Source organism: Furipterus horrens, unplaced genomic scaffold (assembly GCF_987537825.1).
Source record: "Furipterus horrens unplaced genomic scaffold, mFurHor1.1.pri manual_scaffold_2, whole genome shotgun sequence".
Taxonomy (NCBI): Eukaryota; Metazoa; Chordata; class Mammalia; order Chiroptera; family Furipteridae; genus Furipterus; species Furipterus horrens.
The window spans coordinates 79569845-79588868 of NW_028327172.1; the positions used below are offsets into that span (position 1 = coordinate 79569845).

Genomic DNA, 19024 nt, shown 5'->3' on the forward strand with positions numbered 1-19024 from the left:
TGCTCGTCGTGAAGATGTCACCAAGCCGACAAGCGCTGGGGAAAGGGGGGCGGAGGGGTACCCCGGGGCTGGGCCGGGTTGGGGAGTGGGCGCGAGGGGAGGAGGCGCGAGAACCTTGGGCAGCGCCAGCGACTGGGTCGACCCCGACAGGTTCCAACAGCTCCCCTCGCCGCTCTCCACGCCTCCCGGGTTTTCCCTTCGGCTCGGGGTTTCCTGTTTCAGTTCTCGGTGATCTCCAGCAGCAGGTGCTGGTCTGCCAACCTCGGCTCCAGAGGCGAAGGAGAAGGAAAAGAGGGAAGGGGAGGCGGAAGCCGCGCGGCGGCGGCGGCTGCAGGCGGGAGGTCGAGGAGCGAGCAGGCGGGCGGCACAACCGGGTTCGCTCTCGCCCGCGGGGCAGCGGCGCGGGCGGAGCGCCTGAGCCGGGGCCCGGACAAGTAGTCGGGTGGCCGGGCGGGCGGCATGGGGGAGCCTCCCGCTCGCCCCGCGCCCTAGCGGCGGCCGCGGCGGCCCAGGGCTGAGGAGAGAGGCGGCCGGCCGCTGGAGGGCCCCCGGACTGCCCCGGCTTCCAGGACATGTGATGGCTGCTGAGAAGAGACTGCAAGTAGGTTGAGCAACACGGTTGAGCCCGTGCGCGCGCGCGCGCGTGTGAGGAGCGAGTTGTGCAAGCCCGAGGAGGGGGCACAGGGGCCGCGGCCGGGGGAAGGGCCGAGGTGGCCGCAGTCGCCGCGGGCGCCGACGCCCGCTCGCCGCTTCTTCGCGCGGTCGGCCATGCCGGGTAGCGGTCCCGCAGGTTTGTCCCTCGGGAAAGGGGATAGAGGGGGCCCACAGCGCCGAGCTTGGTCCCGAGGGAGCCGGGAGTGGGGAGGGACGCGGGCCGGGAGGCCGCGCCGGAGCCTGGTGGAGGAGCCGAGGTCGGTGATCTCCAGGCCCAGGCGGGTTGGACGCCCGGAGGTTGAGTCAGTGAGCTCCCGCGGCCCCTGGGGCTCGGGTGGGGCCGAGGAGGAAAGCCGAGCGACTCCCCGCCGGCGGAGGCGGTCCGCCGGGATCTCGGGCGAGGTGAGGCCGGTCTCCTCCGCCCCGCGGCCTGGGGCACGGGTCCACTCCCGCCTGCCCCAGGGCACAGCCGGCGAAAATGGAGGTGAGCTCGGGCGCCCCAGAGGGAAACGGACCCACAGCCTTGCTCGTGCGGCTCAGACCCTCGCGCGGTCGTGGGCTGAGGCATCATCCGACATCTCCAGCCCCAGCCATTCGCTGTTATTCACCCATTCTTGCATCCAAACCGCCACCGCCCGCAGGCCTGCCCTAACGAGATCTCACCCCACCTCGTCCCTCCCGCACCTCTCGCTTCAGTTTCTGCTGAATTTCCATTTTCACCCAGCGTTCATGGTAGCTGAGCTGGTTTACATTTTTAACTCCGTACGAAGACGTGTTACAAATATAACTTCAAGACATGAATCCCGCTTTTCTTCCCTAAACTGTCTCATCCTTCACTCCTTTTAAGTTTCTTAAGAACAGCTTTTAGCTTTCAAGTACAGATTACTCGGACTGGGTTTCTTGCCTTCTGGGTAACTGATAACAATCCTGGTTGGTGCTCTGTGTTTTGTGATAAAGAGGGAAAATGCTAATTCAGATTTAGTCAAAGTTTTCCTATTGGTTGTAAGACTATTGGAATATCCTTAGACCCCCGAGGCCCTTGCTGATTCAGGTCTTTTTTTTTTTTTTTTTTTTTTCCTTTTACTCTCTTAGAATAGATGCAAAAATACTTAGGGCTCCATACTGTATATTTAGAAATTTGGGAAAATTATTGTTCACTTATTTCATCACATTTTTCTAATTTATGTTATAAACAGAAAACAATGGATATGCCCCAAACATTTTTCGGACTTTCCAAGAACCACAAGAAGTCACAAATACAGTTACTGTTATTTTTTAAATTTAAATTATATTTTATTGTTCATGCTATTACAGTTGTCTCCATTTTCCCCCTCTGCCCCCACACTCCCACTCCCTTAGACAATCTGTACACCATTGTCCATGTCTGTGGGTCATGAATATATGTTCTTTGCAGTTATGTTTATATTTTTCAAACTATGAATGTATTTAGAGTTCAATGTGTATGACTTCCATTTATTTGATCACTTACATATGTAATTAATTTTGGTAGCAACTTTTTAATAATGGTGTTATCTGATGTTTAAATACTTTTTAAAATAACAGAATCTGCCCTGGACGGTTGGTTCAGTTGGTTGGAGCCTCTTCCCGTGCACCAAAAGGTTGCGGGTTCCATTCCTAGTCGGGGCGCATACCTAGAATGCGGGGTCTGTTCCTGGTCGGGTGCGTAGGAGATGCAAGGTGTCTCTCTCTCTCTCCCTCTGCCCCTCTTTCCCATTCTCCCTCTCTAAAATCAATAAGCATATCCTCTGGTGAAGATTTTTTTTTAAATAGTAGAACCAAATATTTATGAAATTATCTTATTCTGATAACCGGAGAAAGATGCCTATTTCATACTTGCCTCTCTCTTCCAAGTTGGCATTCTTATTTTAAGTTACCTAAATCTGTCTACTTGAAGGTACCCTAAAAATATCAGAATAGTCTAGTAACTGTGTCTCTATAATTCAAAATGTTTGGCTATTTTTACTTAAGTTAAGAATGGGTTTTACTTCTCAAAGTAAGTTACAATTCTGCGTCTAGCATCTGGTCATTGCAAAAGTACTTAAACACTAAGCAAAGTAAAACGAACTTTTAAACAAAACAATAACATAAAAGGCAGTATTTTTTAGCCAGCATTTAATAATGAAAGTCTAATGGAAGTATTTAATTAAAATGGAAAATGTTAAGGCCCTGACTGCTGTGGCTCAGTGGATTGAGCATCGGCCTGCGAGCCAAGTGTCGCTGGTTTGATTCCCAGTCAGGGCACATTACTAGGTTGCACACCAGGTCCCCAGTAGGGGACACGTGAGAGCCAACCACACAGTGGTGTTTCTGTCCCTCTCTTTCTCCTTTCCCCTCTCTCTAAAAATAAAATAAACAAATAAATAAATTATTTTTTTTTTGATGGAAAATGTTAAAGGATAGGAAATAGAAACTTGGAATGTCTGTATGCTGATAAGAGTTTTTATTAGTCACTTCCTTTTACTACATTTTGTTTTAATTACAAAACTAATAAAAATATCCTACTTTATATTACTGTCTTCTCTGGAGCTATGTTTTCATGAAATACATTGCCAGATTGGAACCCAAGTGGTTAAGGGAAATTGTATTTTTAAAATATTTTCTCATTCTACAACTGGGTTACCTTCTTTCATTCTAGCAGACCACAATGAGTTTTACATTAATTTTGATTTTTGTAACAGATGAAAAAGTGTTCCTCTCATTTTAGAGCATTTTATGCCATATTATATCATCTTATACCCTTAGTGTTTTTCATTGTTCTTGTACATAAATCTAGAAGAATTCTAGTTTCATTGAGATTTTATTGCAATTTTAAAGAAACAAACAAGTTGTGAAATAGGAGGTATTTAATTCTTTTGGTGTTAGAATTTAGGGTTGTAAACTAATCTCAGTTGTTCTTCACTTGAGACTGGTAAACTACCAATTCCCTCAGCAAATAATTATTTATTATCAGTCCAGGTGCTGTGTTAAGGCCCCTGACCTGTAAAACAAAAGACATTATGAATCAATAGAACATAATGCTAGATCTAATGTAGAGGGAAGAAGTAAATTCAGGTACTGGGGAAAGCTACATTCCAGGCCTCAAAGGTAGGATTCAGTTACAGGCAGACGTTGGAGACATTGTGGGTTCTGTTCTGGACCACTGCAATAAAGTGAGTGGTAATATTTTTGCTGGTGGGGGGTCTTCCAACACCTGTGAGGCGCGGTAAAGTGGAGCACAATAAAATGAGATAAGCCTCTAGTTAGAGTTGGGTGGGAGTCATTTCCAAATGAATACTGTGAGTCAAGGGACCTGGCAGGAACGAAGGGAGTGGGAGGTCTAGTGTGTCCACAGCATTCAGTGGATGATGAGAGTAGTGAGTGATTAAGGCGGCAAAGATAGTTTGGGAGGTATAGTTCTTCTTGGAAAGAGAAATATTAAGTAACAAGGTCAGTAAATAGCAAAAATCCATTAAATCAGGATTCCAAAGTTACACCTAAAATATTGGGAGATTCTAGGGTTGAATTTCAAATATACCAAATGTTCTAAAAAATGTTGTGTTTTAAGGGCTAATACTCCTCATGGACCTACAGTATATAAAAATCTCATGTCTTTACAAAGCTATAATGTTGAGATTCATCAAAAACATGTTATAATCACTGCTGCTGTTTCACTATTAACAGTTCAGAGAAATTATCAACAATTGAGAATGTGATTTTTTTAAAAAATCTTTTTCATCCCAATAGATCCAATACTTTTGGTCATTCAGTGTGATTTTTCTCTCTAGTTTTTCTATTTGACAGAGGATTGTTTTACTTTTCTAAAATGAAAATAGGGAATAATCACCCATAAAGAATATTACTTATGATTATACATCACAATACTGACAGTAATTCCTGTGCAAAGTGAACTAGCCTAAAGCAAAACCCATAAGCACAGCTGAATATTTGGGCATTCCACCTTTAAGTTAATTATCAAATTGTTAAGGGTGTATAAGAAATAAGTAGAAAATCTCAAGGTCTCCTTGTTTGCCTGAACATTTTTCCCTAGTGCCCCCCTATCCCCACCCACCCACACTTACCTTTTGTTTGGCTCAGCCTTGTTAAAAAATTCAGGCCTCAGCTTAGATCTTAATTGGTTTACTCCATTGTAGTTTAGTAACTCATTATGTCAAGCATTGTTCTAAGTATTCCGCCTGTATTAATGCATTTAATACTTACTACACCTCTATGAAGAAGTATTTCATTACTCCCCCCCACCCCCATGAGGAAAGCAAATCACAATGTAGTTAAAAAACTTGATGGGTCTCACAATTAATGGCAGAGTGAGAGTTCCAACTAAGGCTGAGTCCCTGTTTTAACCAAATATTAAGATCTCTGGAACCTAACACATGTTAATAAATGTGTCTATTATTGTGAGGATTATATTAAATAATATAATGGAATTATCTTTCTTGGGAGTTTGGTCCTTAAAATATATATATTTTTTCTTGTATAATTGGAATTATACTTTCTATAGAGCTTTGTATACCACCTTCCCTTCCCCTTTCAGCATACACCAAGGATTTTCTTATGCCATTAAGAATATTTTAAACATTACCTTCTTAAGAATATGTCATTTATTTAATCATTCTCCTTTTCAGTTAAACATTTGGGGGTTTTTTTCCCAAATTTCATTATCATAATGGTTAAGTTGGACATCCCAGTACAAAAGTTTTTTTCTGTATATGTTTCTTAGTATGGATTCTTAGAAATAATCATCCAAGATAATCAATACACTTTAAGGTGTGTGATGGCCAAAATGCTTTCCAGAAGAGTTGTACTGATATGCACACACCTATTAGCAAAGAGTGCGAGTGGTGATTTCATAATGTGTTTGAATACACTAAGTATTAACTTTTAAAATTTTTGACAGTTTGTTAGATGAGCAATATCTAAGTAAAATTTTTTCCTACTTAATGTTTTAAATTATTAAAGTAGTACGAGTTGATTAAGAAAAAACAAAATTGAAGCCACCTGGAATATCATTACCCAGAAATAACTTCTGTAAATACAATGTTTTGATAAATATTTTCCTGACAGTGTTTCATTCCTGTAGTTATACTTTATAAGATCTTAATTTGGGTTTTAAAGAAAAACATATAAGCATTTCCTAATCCCCCAGTTTTAGGCAAAATTATTTGCTTACTCCTGGTGTTTTCCAAATACTATATATTTTCTATAACATTTACATATTTAGCGACAGTTAACTGTTTCTTCTTTATTTCTTATTTCTTTTCTAGTTTCTGTGCCTCTGCTGTTCATCTAGAAAACAGAGAAAATGCCACCTAGACCATAAGGATTAACTGATAATATAAAATGTTGATAACAGTACCTAGAATTTTTTTTCTATCTTGTTCAGTCTTTAGGCTCCCTAAGGGTAAGGACTCTGTGGTTCCCGCCTTCTAGAGCATTTGGTACAACTAGAAAACTTCATGAAAGTGTTCTTATTGTTAAAGGCCATATAGTACTTTAAATAATCTGCTGATGTGGGTAGGATAGACAAAAGCCAGTACATGATTAATAGATGGACACAATAATGCAGAGCAAATAACGCAGTTGTTGCTACCTAAACATTTTAAAATTAACTTAGAATGCATGATGTGATTTCTTGAGGTGCTGCACATACTTGCCTTGTAAAAATATAATTAACCTTATCTACCCCACTTAACAAGGGAAGGATATTATAAAAGTGAATTTTCCAAAAAATTAGTCTTTAAAGTCTTTCAAGAGCAAAACATTTATTTTATTTTAACTATTTTCAATGGAAGAATGTATACAAATGCATTATATTTTTCTGCCTTTGAGTAATATGTATGTAGCCTGTAATTTCAATTATTATGAAATATAATAGCTAACATTTATTGGGCACTAACTCTATGCCAGGCATAGTATTAAGCACTTAACGTTATCTAATTTAGTTTCATAGTATTTCCATATGGTTTACACTGTTGTTTTGCCTATCATCCAGGCAATGGAGCTCATGCCTAGAGATGTTAACCTTACCAAGGTTATTGAGATTTCTGATTTATCTTAAACTAAACAGCAATACTTGTTATGCTATATATATATATATATATATATATATATATATATATATATATATGGACAGCAGGACTCCATGATTTATATTGATTTATATCAATGATTTTCGGTGTTTTCTCCTTACTATTAACTGTTCCTTGCTGACATTGTCACTCTCTTCTTCTAATATACAGCAGATACCTACTGTGGAATATGAAACTGAATAACAGCTAATATGTCTAAAATAGAAGTATTTGGGCAGTGATTAAAGGCTTTTGGGATGCTCAGATAGTCTAGGTTACAGAACTGAAAGATTGTACTGTATGGAGAGAGCATGTGGGGCCTCTGAAATCAGCTAAACCTGGATTTGAGTTCAGCTCTGTCCTGGCTGTGATTCTAGGCAAAACTGAGTTTCTCTTTGATTTCTCATCCATCAAACACTATGCACTTTGCAGAGAGTTGTTTTTACTGATTCAAGATAATAAGCGTAAATGTACTTGGCACACAGAAGATACTCGATATTATAAAATGATTTAACAATCTCCTTTGGTTTGACTGGACAGAAATTTTATTTTTTCTGTCTACTTATTCACTGACCCTTAATTGTGTTCCAAGAATTGGGATTACCAGATATGAAATTTCTGTAAAAGCAAGTTTACTGTTACTGCTTTTTTTTTTTCTTTTTTAAAGATTTTATTTATTTTTAGAGAGGGATGGTGGTGGGGGTATACATCAGTGTGTGGTTGCCTCTCACACGACCCTAAATGGGGACCTAGCCCACAACCCAGGCATGTGCCCTGACTGGGAATCGAACCAGTGAACCTTTGGTTCGCAGACCGGCACTCAATCCACTGAGCCACACCAGCTAGGGCAGTACTGTTACTGCTTTTAATGTCAGTTTGTATTTTAGATTTTTCAAAGAGCTTTCAAATCCATTACCTCATGTCTTTTAGGGTAAGACTAAAATTAGTTTTTGTTCTCTATTCTTAGTCATTTGTATTCATTTCCTAGTCAAAATTACGTGGGCTTAATTTTATCCTTATTCTGTGACTCGGACTGTTTTAAATCTTAGCGTTTTTGTACACTACAGTGAGCTGGTTTCCCAAATAATTGAAGCTGCCTCCTAATTGTTTTTTTTTTTGCTCCACCCAGTCCCACTTAGTTGATGATTATGTATTAATAATTTTTTTGGAATTTTGCTGTAATTTTAAATGATTAGTACAGCCCTGGCTAGTGTGGCTCAGTTGGTTAGAGCGTTGTCCCATAAACCAAAAAGTCATGGGTTCAATTCCTGGTCAGGGCAACACACCTAGGCTGCAGAGTTGGTCCCTAGCCAGGGCACATACCAGAGGCAACCAATTTATGTTTCTCTCACATTGGTATCATTAATCTCTCTCTCCCTCCCTCACTCCCTTTCTCTCTATAGGTGTCCTGTACTGTAGGGTCCAGTGCTACAGCCTCCCCAACCTGAGTATTCAAGGTACACCCTCCATATGGGCTGACTATACCACCCTCCTCTTGTAGTTGAGCCGTGGTTGCTGTTGGAAGATCAATGGGAGGGATTTACCCAGGCCAGTCAGCTGCAAGGCCTGGCTGTGACCACTGACCACCAACCTCCGCCCTCTGTGGAGGATCAGCTGTGCAGGGGCAAGATGGTGGTGCTCTGATATGGTCTGTAGCTGTCTACTGAGTGCACAGGTCCTGGGGTTTCCTGGGTGGTGCAGGCCAAGGTCAGCCCCACCTATGTTTTGCCCGGGGCCACCCTGCCTGAGCTATAAAGCAATCTGAGATGACTGCTATTTGTACTGAGCTAGGAATTTCCCAGGGGAAGCCAAGCTCTGAATCTAGGCTGGCTGCTGCTAGTGTCAGGTCTGGGGCCACTTAGCAAGAGGTACAGGGGCTAGGGACTCACTAGGGCTGGCTGTTGCTTGTTTGAGAGGATTTAGGAAGTTGTGAAGCATGATCCAAGACCAGCCAATCATGTGCAAATGACTGTTAACAGCTTGGTGGGCCCATAAGTTGGGTAGGACTAAGTCTCAAGGGATCTCCAGGGCAGGGCAAACAGTGTTAGCCAGGGAGATGGGGTCTCATATATGGCACCCCCTGCCAGCTCTGTAGCTCTGTGGCTGTGGTGGGGAGAGGGTTCAAAAAAGGGACAGTGACCTCTGCCTGCTTTTATGTCTGGGAGTAAGCTGTCCCCCAGCTCTTGCCTGATGACAGACACTTCAATTCCTTTCTGTATGCCACTGGTGCCTTTCAAGCTGCTACCCCAGTGATGGAGCTCCAAGGGAGTGAGTCTGAATAAGTCCATGTGCGGATTTTTTAAGAGGAACTTCTTGGGACGCTAGAAGTTTCCTTCACTGACTCAGTGCCCATTGGTTTTTGCAGTCAGAAGTTATGGGGACTTATCTTCCTGGCTCTGGAACCCTGGTGTGGGGCTGGGACTCCTTGCTCCTGAGATATTCCTCCTAAGTTTTTATCTACCACATATGGAAGTGGCACCAGCCCCTTCCACATCTCCCCCCTCTTACCAGTATGGATGGATGTGGTTTCTTTAATTCTGTAGTTGTCAGACTTCCATTCAGCTCGATTTCTGATGGTTCTGAGTGATGGTTGTTGTATAGTTTAGTTGTAATTTTGATGTGGTTGTGTGAAGAGGTGAGCTGTGTTTACGTATGCCGCCTTCTTGACTGGAAGTCCAGGGTATATATCTTTAACAGAGTTTTTATTTCTTCCATGGTTGTTCGCACTTGCAGCCTTTTCTTAAGTTAGCTTTAATTATGGATTCTTAATTTATTGGCACAAAGGTTTATGCAGAGAATGCCTTCTATTTTATTGAACGTTACAGATGTAATGTTACATATTTGTAGAGTTTCCCAACCTCTTGGTCACACTTTTAAGAGGTCATTCATTCATTCATTCATTCATCATTTAGAACCAGCTCTCCATGTCATTAACCAGTTTTGGATTTTTTTTTTGCTTCCTAATTTATTTGTGCTTTTAATTTTATTCCTTTGCCCACCTGTATTTTTGTTTGTTTGCTCATTTTAACCTTAGCAAGAGGTACAGGGGCTAGGGACTCACTAGGGCTGTTAAATTCCTTTGTTTCTTGTTTTTTATTAAATACACTTACACTGTTTTTCTTTAAGTGTCAGTCTGGCCACATTCTATAGCTTATAATTTTATTGTCATCTATTTCTAAATAGCTGTAATTTTAGTCTTTATTTTTCTTTAACTATAGTTATCTGGAGGAGAGTTTTAATTTACAGGTAGTGGGTTGTGGGGTGGGGGTTAAATTTGTTTTTAGCTGTCTGCTTGCTAACTTCTCACTTTTTGTATCATGGTCAGAATGTTTCCATTCTGTCGGTTTGAGTTTTTTCCTAAGCATTGCAAAGGTGGTCTAGCACAAATGCCTGTCTCTATCTCAAATTTGAAGTTAAGCAACTCAAAGTGAATTATTTGAGTACTTGAGATAAGGGTCATTTAAATTTTTGTTGTTTAAATACCATATACCCTGGAGTGTAATGCTATCGTCATCATTTAAGGCCTGTGGATAAGAGAAGTAAATCTGATGCTTTGGATTGTTAGGGCTTTCTGTCATCTTTGTGTAGGAGTTGAATGGTGTAACTTTTGAAATAAGTTGATTTCCTAGTTTGCTTTAAAAGTATGTGAGTTCCTTGAATGAAGTTTCTCTCCTTTTAGATCTTCTTACCTCTTTCCAGGTGTGCTCCTTTCTGTGTGTTTCCTAGGATTTCACTAGGATTGGAAGAGCCAGCCTGTGGTTTCTCCATAGCCCTGGTTATGCTCTTTACCAATTTGATCATAGTTCAGAGAGCATCATCTGACTACTTCCCACTTTCATCCCCAAGATTCTAAAGCTTTTGGGGGAAAAAAATTAATTCTTCCTTCCTGACCTGTTTATGGATGGGATGAATAAACCAGCCAAGAGGAATACCAAAATTACAGCAATTAACTCCACATTCTTGAAAATGGAGAGTGGTGGCAATTCTTGTAATTCCTGTAAGAAAATTAAGCAAATACTTTCTTTCCAAAGGAAAAAAAAATGCTTCAAATCATTGCCCTTTTATTTTTTATTAAGTTCCTCCTTTTCAGTGTTCTTTCACATCTTTCTGTTACATTAAAGAGAGATCCTCAGATTGGTTTTAATGTCTTTAAAACCACCCTTTTGAATAAGAACATCTGCAGGGAACCACAGGCAGCTAATGTTTGAAGTCGAATTCTGATCCATATGTTAGAAAGATTTTCTATATTAAGAGAAAGAGTATAATTGGAGTATAGGTAGTATATGTTTTAAGTATGGATTTGAAAAATTATCAGAAATTGGCATATAAGAAAAAATGTCACAAAATTAATTTTGTGAGTTTGGTTAAAGTAGGAAATTTTACTGCTGGCCTTGGTGGCTGGGAAGCATATACCAGGTTGGCAGCTGCAGCTTAGCTTCCAGATCATTCCATGCTGTGATAGCACCTGAGTGCAAACAGGCAGGTGGAGAAAACACTTTGGAACTCCTGAGTGACAGCCAGAAGCCAGGATGCCAGTTTGGCAAGTGCACTCTCAGCTGCTGAGTCTTGGGCCTGAGCATTCCTCAGAATAATGGGTAGATCATAAATGTTTATTTCCTACTTTGATAGCAAATGAGTACTTAAATTTTATGTACAGTTTAATTGGGTAATTCTTTGATGATAAACACCTAAAATAGGGAGAACAGTTCAAAATTCTGAAATAATTTTCTTTTTAATGTGTGATAGCCTCTTACTAAACTTTTTGTGTTATCTCTTAAGAAGATCATCAGAATTATAATATAAAATAAAACAACCACTTTCTTATTTTAGAAATACTGGTTCTAAAGACTGGTTAATTTGTTTAATTGCCAAATAGTTGCTTCCCAATAGGTTAAGAACCTCTCCCAAGGGTGAGAAATGGGGTGAACTGATTCTTTTCTCCGAGCACCTGCTTCTGCCCACGCACACGCACACATCAATACACACAAGTGAGGAGGACAGCGCGGGCACAAGGAAGGAGATCAGGAACTAGAAATATGCTAAGATTCTTATGTTTAACAATCTCTTTATCTAAATAGTCATTTGGTTTTACAAGCTATCCTTATAATGTTCATTGTATCTTCCTCAAGGATTTCCATACTTAGAGGTTTAATAATTACTTTAAGCTTACAAGTATTCCAATACCCTGACTGATCCTTCATTTGGTGTCTTCATTTCTGGTGGAAGAGAAATTGGAAGAAGCAACTAGGACAGGAGTATTTAGACTGCCAAATGGCAGCAGTAAGCCTCCAAGTATCTTGAGAGCTAGGAAAGAAGATTGAAGATGGGTTAGAAAAGGAGGCAAAGGAGCAACAAAAAAGAACCTCCTGCTCCTTGAGGACTTGCAGTTTCTGCCATGTCTTTTTCCTCACCTTTCACTCTTCACTCTTCACTCTCAGTCAGTCCTGGCTCGCTGGGTCTTGTAGAGGTTAGGAAGAGTGTTGAGGGTGGTAGAGGAGCACCTCACTGCTTTTTTCAGATTGTCCTTTCAGTTATTCTCATTCATTCATTCATTCATACACAGATGTACATACCTTTTTCCTCTCCTGCCCCATTGAATCCATTTCCTGGTTTAAAGTTCTAAACGGAAAAAAGAAAGAAAAAGAAAAACTACTTCTTCCCTACCAACCACAGAACTACCTTTCTATATCTTATTCCTTTCCTGCCAAGCTTATTAAAAGAATACATATACTACCATCTCTTCTTCAGCACACACTAACCAGGGCTTTCTTTTCTTAACCAGGAGTTTTTAACCTGGGTTCTATGGTTCCCCAGAGGGTCTGTAGATAGAATTTGGGCATTCTTTGATGCTGGATGAGAAAAAAATTTACATGTTTGTATTCATATTCATATAGCATTTCCCTTAATTATGAATGTAAGCAACAAAACCAATATTAATAACAGTTTATATGACTTTATTACCCTTAGAAATCATAAATATTTATCATGTTATAGTTGAAGTAAATATCTTGAAGTATCATTTTCAATTTTACTACTTCAGAGTCATTGTGATGCCCTGGCTGGATGGCTCAGTTGGTTGGAGCATTGTGCCATACACCAAAAGGGTTGTGGGTTCCATACCGGGTCAGGGCACATACCTAGGTTGCAGGTTCAATCACCAGTTGGCATGTATGGGAGGCAACCTATCAATGTTTCTGTTACATCAATGTATCTCTCTCTCTCTCTCTCTTACCCTCTCTCCTCCTCCTCATTCCCTCTCCATCTTCCTCTTTCCCTCTTCCCCCCTCTCCCTTTCTCCCTCCCTTCCTTCCTCTCTATCTAAAATCAGTGAACATATTTTTGGGTGAGGACTGAAAAAAAAGAGGTAATAGCCTTTGCCTGCATAATATTCTTTTTAGAATTAAGTTAATGAGAACATAAAATAATGAAAATGAGGTTTTCTATTGTATTTCAATTTTACTTGTAAACTTTTCTGACACTGAACATTTACTCTGTCAAGGACGAAGTTATTATGTATATTAACTCATTTAATCTTCATAAAAACCCTATGCTGTTGGTGTTGTTATCATCTCTATTTCACATTGACGAAATGGAGACACAGAGCAGTTCAGTAACTTGTCCTGGTCACTTGGTCAGTTGCAGTAGAGGGATGCGTCGTATGGTGTCGGTTCTTATATGCATAAGTTTTAAGATTTCCCTCTTGCTCATCCCCTTGTCTTTAACTTGAGTAAACTCTACCCTGACATTTATACTAAGGGTTCAAGGACACTTTTCAGAATACCAGTAAGTCAGAAATAGTGGTGCCTTTGTAGGAACACATGGCCGAATCTAGTCCAGCTCCCTTTGGTACCTGGGCAGTTGGTTTGCCACCGAGAAAAAATTTGGATGAAATACCATATCCCTTTCATAAAGTCAGCAAAATAATGGTGCCCAAATGTGGCAGAGCAATTAGTTAAAGAAAATGACAATCCAGTGTTATGGTTATTGATAGAAAAAGTTTTAGGGAAATATCAGCATATATAATCCTTCTAAAATGTAATTATGTTTCTGTAGAAGGCAGTTTGTTACTATACTTTACAATAATAAGAAGTATACCTTATATCATTTTAATGAAATCCACATTTTAGATTATTTTCCTAAATCTTTCATGAAGGAGGAAAATATATTTCTGTAAATGATTTTCAAAGGCTATATATTGTGTGGTATGTATACATATAGATGTATATAAGCATATAATTTCATGTAGCTAACCCTTATTGAGTGCTTAGTTATATGCCTGGCACTGTTCCAGTGTTTATATTTATTAGCTCATTAAATTTCAAAATAACCATATTACGTATTTTTTAGAGTTGAGGAAACAGACATGGGGAGATAAATTTGCCTGAGGTGATGTGTGTGTGTGTGTGTGTGTGTGTGCGCGCGCGCGCCCACGTGCGCTGTATATCTATGTGTGTGTACAACCTAACCAGCAATCAGTATAATGCTTAATAAAACATTAGAGGCATTCCCATTAACATCAGGAACAACACAAAATAATCATTATTATTTAATATTACAATGTAATGAGATAAAAGTGTGGATCAAGAGATACACAAATTGATAAGGAAGAGACAATCTGATGATTTTATTATGTCTGGAAAACCTAAGAGCCTTGGTGAAACACTAATAGAAACATTGAGGTCACTGAAATACCTACTTCATAAAAGCTTGTACAGGAATAAGAATAGAAATATTTTCTAGATGCCAACAATAACTAGGTAGAAAATATAATGGGGAAGGAAAAACCCTCCATTCACAGCAACAAGAACAAAAGCAAGATACTGTTAAGACAGGTTTATAAGTCCCCATTAAGAAATTTAGGTAACTATATTGAAAGAGAAAATTTCAATAAATTGTTCTTGATTAATATAATCAGCAGTGCTTTTTAAGCAAGTATTACTGCAGCACAGTCTCCATCAAACTCCCAACAGCGTTTTGGTTAAAACTTGTCAAAACAATTCTAAAGTATCTGAAAGCATGTACATGCAAAAACAGCCAGGATAAAAATATGAAAATGAGAAAAACTAATGATAGAAGATGTGCACATGCAAGGTACCCAATATATTATAAATCTGCAGTTTTTAATATATGGTACAGGCACAAAAATATATAGATCTATGTAACTTAATTGGAAGTGTGGAAGTAGGTCAAGCTTATAAGACATTAGTATAAAATAGGGTCACATTACTCCCTCTGCTGTGAGCTTGTTAGAATGCAGAATCTCAAACCCCACCCCAGACTTCCTGAATCAGAATCTTCAAGAACCGCATATGTTCATTTGCTGTGTAAATTTTGAGAAGCATTGCCCTTCGAAGTTCTACAGGACCTGGCTTCCCTTGTCCTTACTTTCTGGCCTCATTATCTGACTCATCCCCTTGCGCACTTGCTACCTGTCATACTGGCCACCTTGCTGAGCGTGAACACACTCTCATCTCAGGGCTTTATAATTAATCCTCCCTATTACATATTTCCTTTCACTTCATTAGGTATCTGAACGATTATTACGTTATCAGTGAAGCCTTCCCTGATTCAAAGTTTCTTTGTAGCACTTACCCATCACCTGACATGTATTGTTAATAATCTTTCCCTCTCCCCCACCCCACTCTGCACCATAAACTTGGTGAGAGAAGAAGACTTGCTTGTTCTTGCTGTATTCTCAGCACCAGGCCCTGGGAGGGTCCTGTTTGCTGAATAAAACTGCTATTAAAAATTGTAGGTAAGATCTCTAAGTAAGTTGTGAAGAGGGAGAAATTACAGCTGATTGTTTTTCATTGTAGTTATGTTCTGTAAAGTTGCTGCAAATACTGAACCTTTGCTTCTGTAGGAAACACAGGACTACTGTGAACCTCAAGTCAAAACATTTTCATCGACCAGTCAGTACATAACCTTGTTGTACATGTCTTGCTGTTTAAAGAAACCTTATTTAATATATATATAGTTGATTCATTAACATTGAACTCAAGACCAGCAGCACTGTAACTCATGTCTTAAAAAGCTTACCTAACACCTATTTTCTCCAGAAGGCACTTTACAACCCTTTTGCTCTTAGGAACAATAGATAGCATTAAGCTGGGGGCCATTGAAACAGCAAATTCACCAAGAAAAAGCACAAAAATGCAAAAAAAATAGCACTAAATAGTCCTTTTTAGGACACTGGTTTACAGTATGAGAGCTGGAAGAAGGGAAAGCTTCACTTTGTTCAGCCTCGGCTAGAATGTGTGCCTTGAGCCACTCACATTTTCTGTCTCTCTGCTCAGGTGTGTGTCTGTTGAATGACTCCAGAGCACCTCGACTGTTAATTTCAGGGTTACAAATTTTATGAGGTAGTCAAATTTGCAAATACAGAATCCATGAATAATAAGAACCAACTGTACATCATGCCTTTAATAAATATGTATTGTGTTTATACTATGTGTCATGCTCCCAGAATTATTCACTCAAATATCTATTAAATCCTAGCTACATCAGGCCCTGTGCAAAACTTCAATAATCCAAAGATAAGTTTACCAGTGTTCCAGGAAAGTTTTCATGGCAAGGTTGGTTTTTAGCTGAGTCTTCAGTAATAATGGGGGTAGGATTTCAGCATGCAAAGCTGTACATAGTTATTTTAGAAGAAAGAAACTTGAGGTCAGTGTTTTTAAATTTGGCTACACATGAGAATCACCTAGAGTATGGCCAGGCTTCATCCCAACCAAAATAAATAAATAAATAAACCTCTAGGGGTGGAACTCTGGAATCTAAATACTGTATTTAAACCTCCCCAGATGGTTCCAATGTGTAACCAAATTGAGAGAGCCACTGCTTTAAATACTTGTGTTTGGCTGGAGTATAGGTTATATAAAGTAAGCAAAGAACAAGTAAATCTGAGAAAGAGATTTTGGCCCTGGTATTGAAATGTCATCATTTATTTAGCACGTATTTGTTAAGCGCCTGTTGTGTGCCAGGCACTCTCCTGGGTGCTGCAGGTAAATCAGAAAACAAAACACGAGAATCCCTGTCCTCTTAGAGGTTACAATCAAATTGCATTGGCAGCTGTTTAGGATGATTCATATTGTAGATTTAATTATAGTATATGATGATTTGTATTTAGAAGGAATCTTGTCCTAAGTGCTCAGAATAATAAATTTAATGTCTAAATTATTACCTCACCCTCTGGTATGAATAGAACTCTACAAAGAAAAATTTTCTTTTAAACTTTTGTGCTAATTTCACTGAGCATATGTTCTAACATTCATTTTGTTTGCCTCAATGTTTTTCAGTTTCTTGCTCACCAGGACAATTGTCTAAAATCAGTAGTATGAGGACCATTGGAAGTATTAACTGAAGCACTTTGTTTTTCCATCTTATAAGAATTGGTATATAAAGAACTAGTTTCTATCTTGATCACTAATAAGAACTTTTATTGAGTCATAGTTGTTTGCAGCTTCTTGTGTATATTTGCTGTACACCATGTTTTAGCTTTTTCTGAGTTCCTTTACATTTAATATGCTATTATCTCTTCTAGACCATTAGTAAAAACAGACAAACCTAATGATAGAGCCCTATTTTAATTTTGTTTGCTCTAGCTATTCTTTATAGCCTAAATCTGTCGATTTCACTTTCGCAATCCTTTTGGTCAAGCAGCTTTGAAGTAGTTTGCTAAGCAGTTATTTAATACCTAAAGAATAAGACAGGCACCCATCTTCAGCTGGTATGTGTAGCCTGAAGGTATAATTGTGTGCAGATATGAGCACATACTAGGTACAAGTGAGGAATGTCAGCCCCAGCCAGTATGGCTCAGTTGGTTGGAGTGTTGTTTATTACCAGAGGTTTGCAGGTTCAATTCCAGTCAGAGAGCACATATCAGGTTATGGGTTTGGTCCCCCGTCCAGGCATGTACAGGAGCAACCAGTCGATGCCTCTCCCTTTCCCTCTCTCTAAAAGCAATGAAAAAATATTCCTGGGTGAGAATTTTCTTTTTTAAATGAGGAATGCCAGAGTAGGAGATAACTAACTGTGCCATGGCATCAGGAGAGGAGTTCTGGCTAGGTTTTGATAATGATGTTGTAAATATTGTCATTACCATACGAGATAAAGAGTCATTTCACTATCGTCCAGTTGTGATATAATTCCGAGACTGTCTTATATATTTTATATAAAGTTACACTTTTTTGGTCAGTTCTTACTCAGTTTTAATTATACCAAATATACCTGTGTTTTGTTAATTTGGATGATATCATGTGCTTTCTGATTCTTTTAAAATCATCTACTATGGCCTTTTTTTCCTCAGGAATTTCCTCTCCACTATTCCCTCATATATTAGCTGTTTAGTAACCTATTACAGTAGCATTTTGGATGTGATTTGTATTCCTTAACCTTTTCTAAAATTCTTTGTTTCTTGAGTATGTATAAGTTTCATAAAAATTTAAGATGATCATTTAGACTTATGTATTTAATGAAATTTTTAAAATACTAAATGGGAAGCTAATCACTGAGAAATATTTGAGGTCTAAGAATATGTGTTATGTCGTCATTTAAAATGACTATAGAAAATCTTTTGTTTTTAGACCACTGGAAAGAAAAACTGATTTTGTGGATTTATTTAGTATCTATCTCCGAACTCTTAAGACAACTGAGGGTTGTCTGCTCTTAGTGATATGGCATAGAAAGTTTTTTTTTTAAATCAAACTCTAAGACATTTTACTTTGAGGAGCATTATCTTCTTTATTACAGAATTAAAAAAAAAACTTTATATGTATTTTTAAAAGTAGTCTGATCAGCCCTAGCACACGTGACTCAGTGGATTGAGCGCTGGCCTGTGAACCAACAGGTTGCAGGTTCGATTCCCAGTCAGGGCACATGCCTGGGTTGCAGGCCAGGTCCCCAGTTAGGGGTGTCAAGAGGCAACCACACATTGATGTTTCTCTCCCTCTCTTTCTCTGTCCCTTCCCATCTCTCTCAAAATTAATAAATAAAGTATTTAAAAATAAATAAAAATATAAATAGTCTGATCAGAGTTAATATATGTAAGTCTTTTTATCACTTTTTTTCCATAATAGTTCTTTATAACAAAACTTTTTACTGTTGAATATTGTTTGAAGGGGTCTTTTTCCTGCCTTAGTTCTGAACCAACTGCCAACTGAGAAATAGACAAGGGAGCCAGGCAGATGGACATCAAAAAGAGCAGGGTTTTTTGTTTTGTTTTGTTTTGATACAGCTATTGTAGAATGTGGCTTAAGATCACAGCATAAAGGGCTTAGTCACATTGC

At 39.2% G+C, this 19024-nt stretch overlaps 1 protein-coding gene across 1 annotated transcript in view; it reads left to right on the forward strand.

The window, feature by feature from the left end:
* The first annotated feature begins 506 nt into the window (after nucleotides 1-506).
* The window catches only part of LOC150018880 (putative ribonuclease ZC3H12C), a 54730-nt gene continuing 36212 nt past the window's right edge, over nucleotides 507-19024 (forward strand). The window contains exon 1 of the mRNA XM_090267881.1: nucleotides 507-601. Within this exon, the coding sequence (XP_090124007.1) occupies nucleotides 578-601 (24 nt within the window). The 5' untranslated portion in view covers nucleotides 507-577. The remainder of the gene's footprint in view (nucleotides 602-19024) is intronic.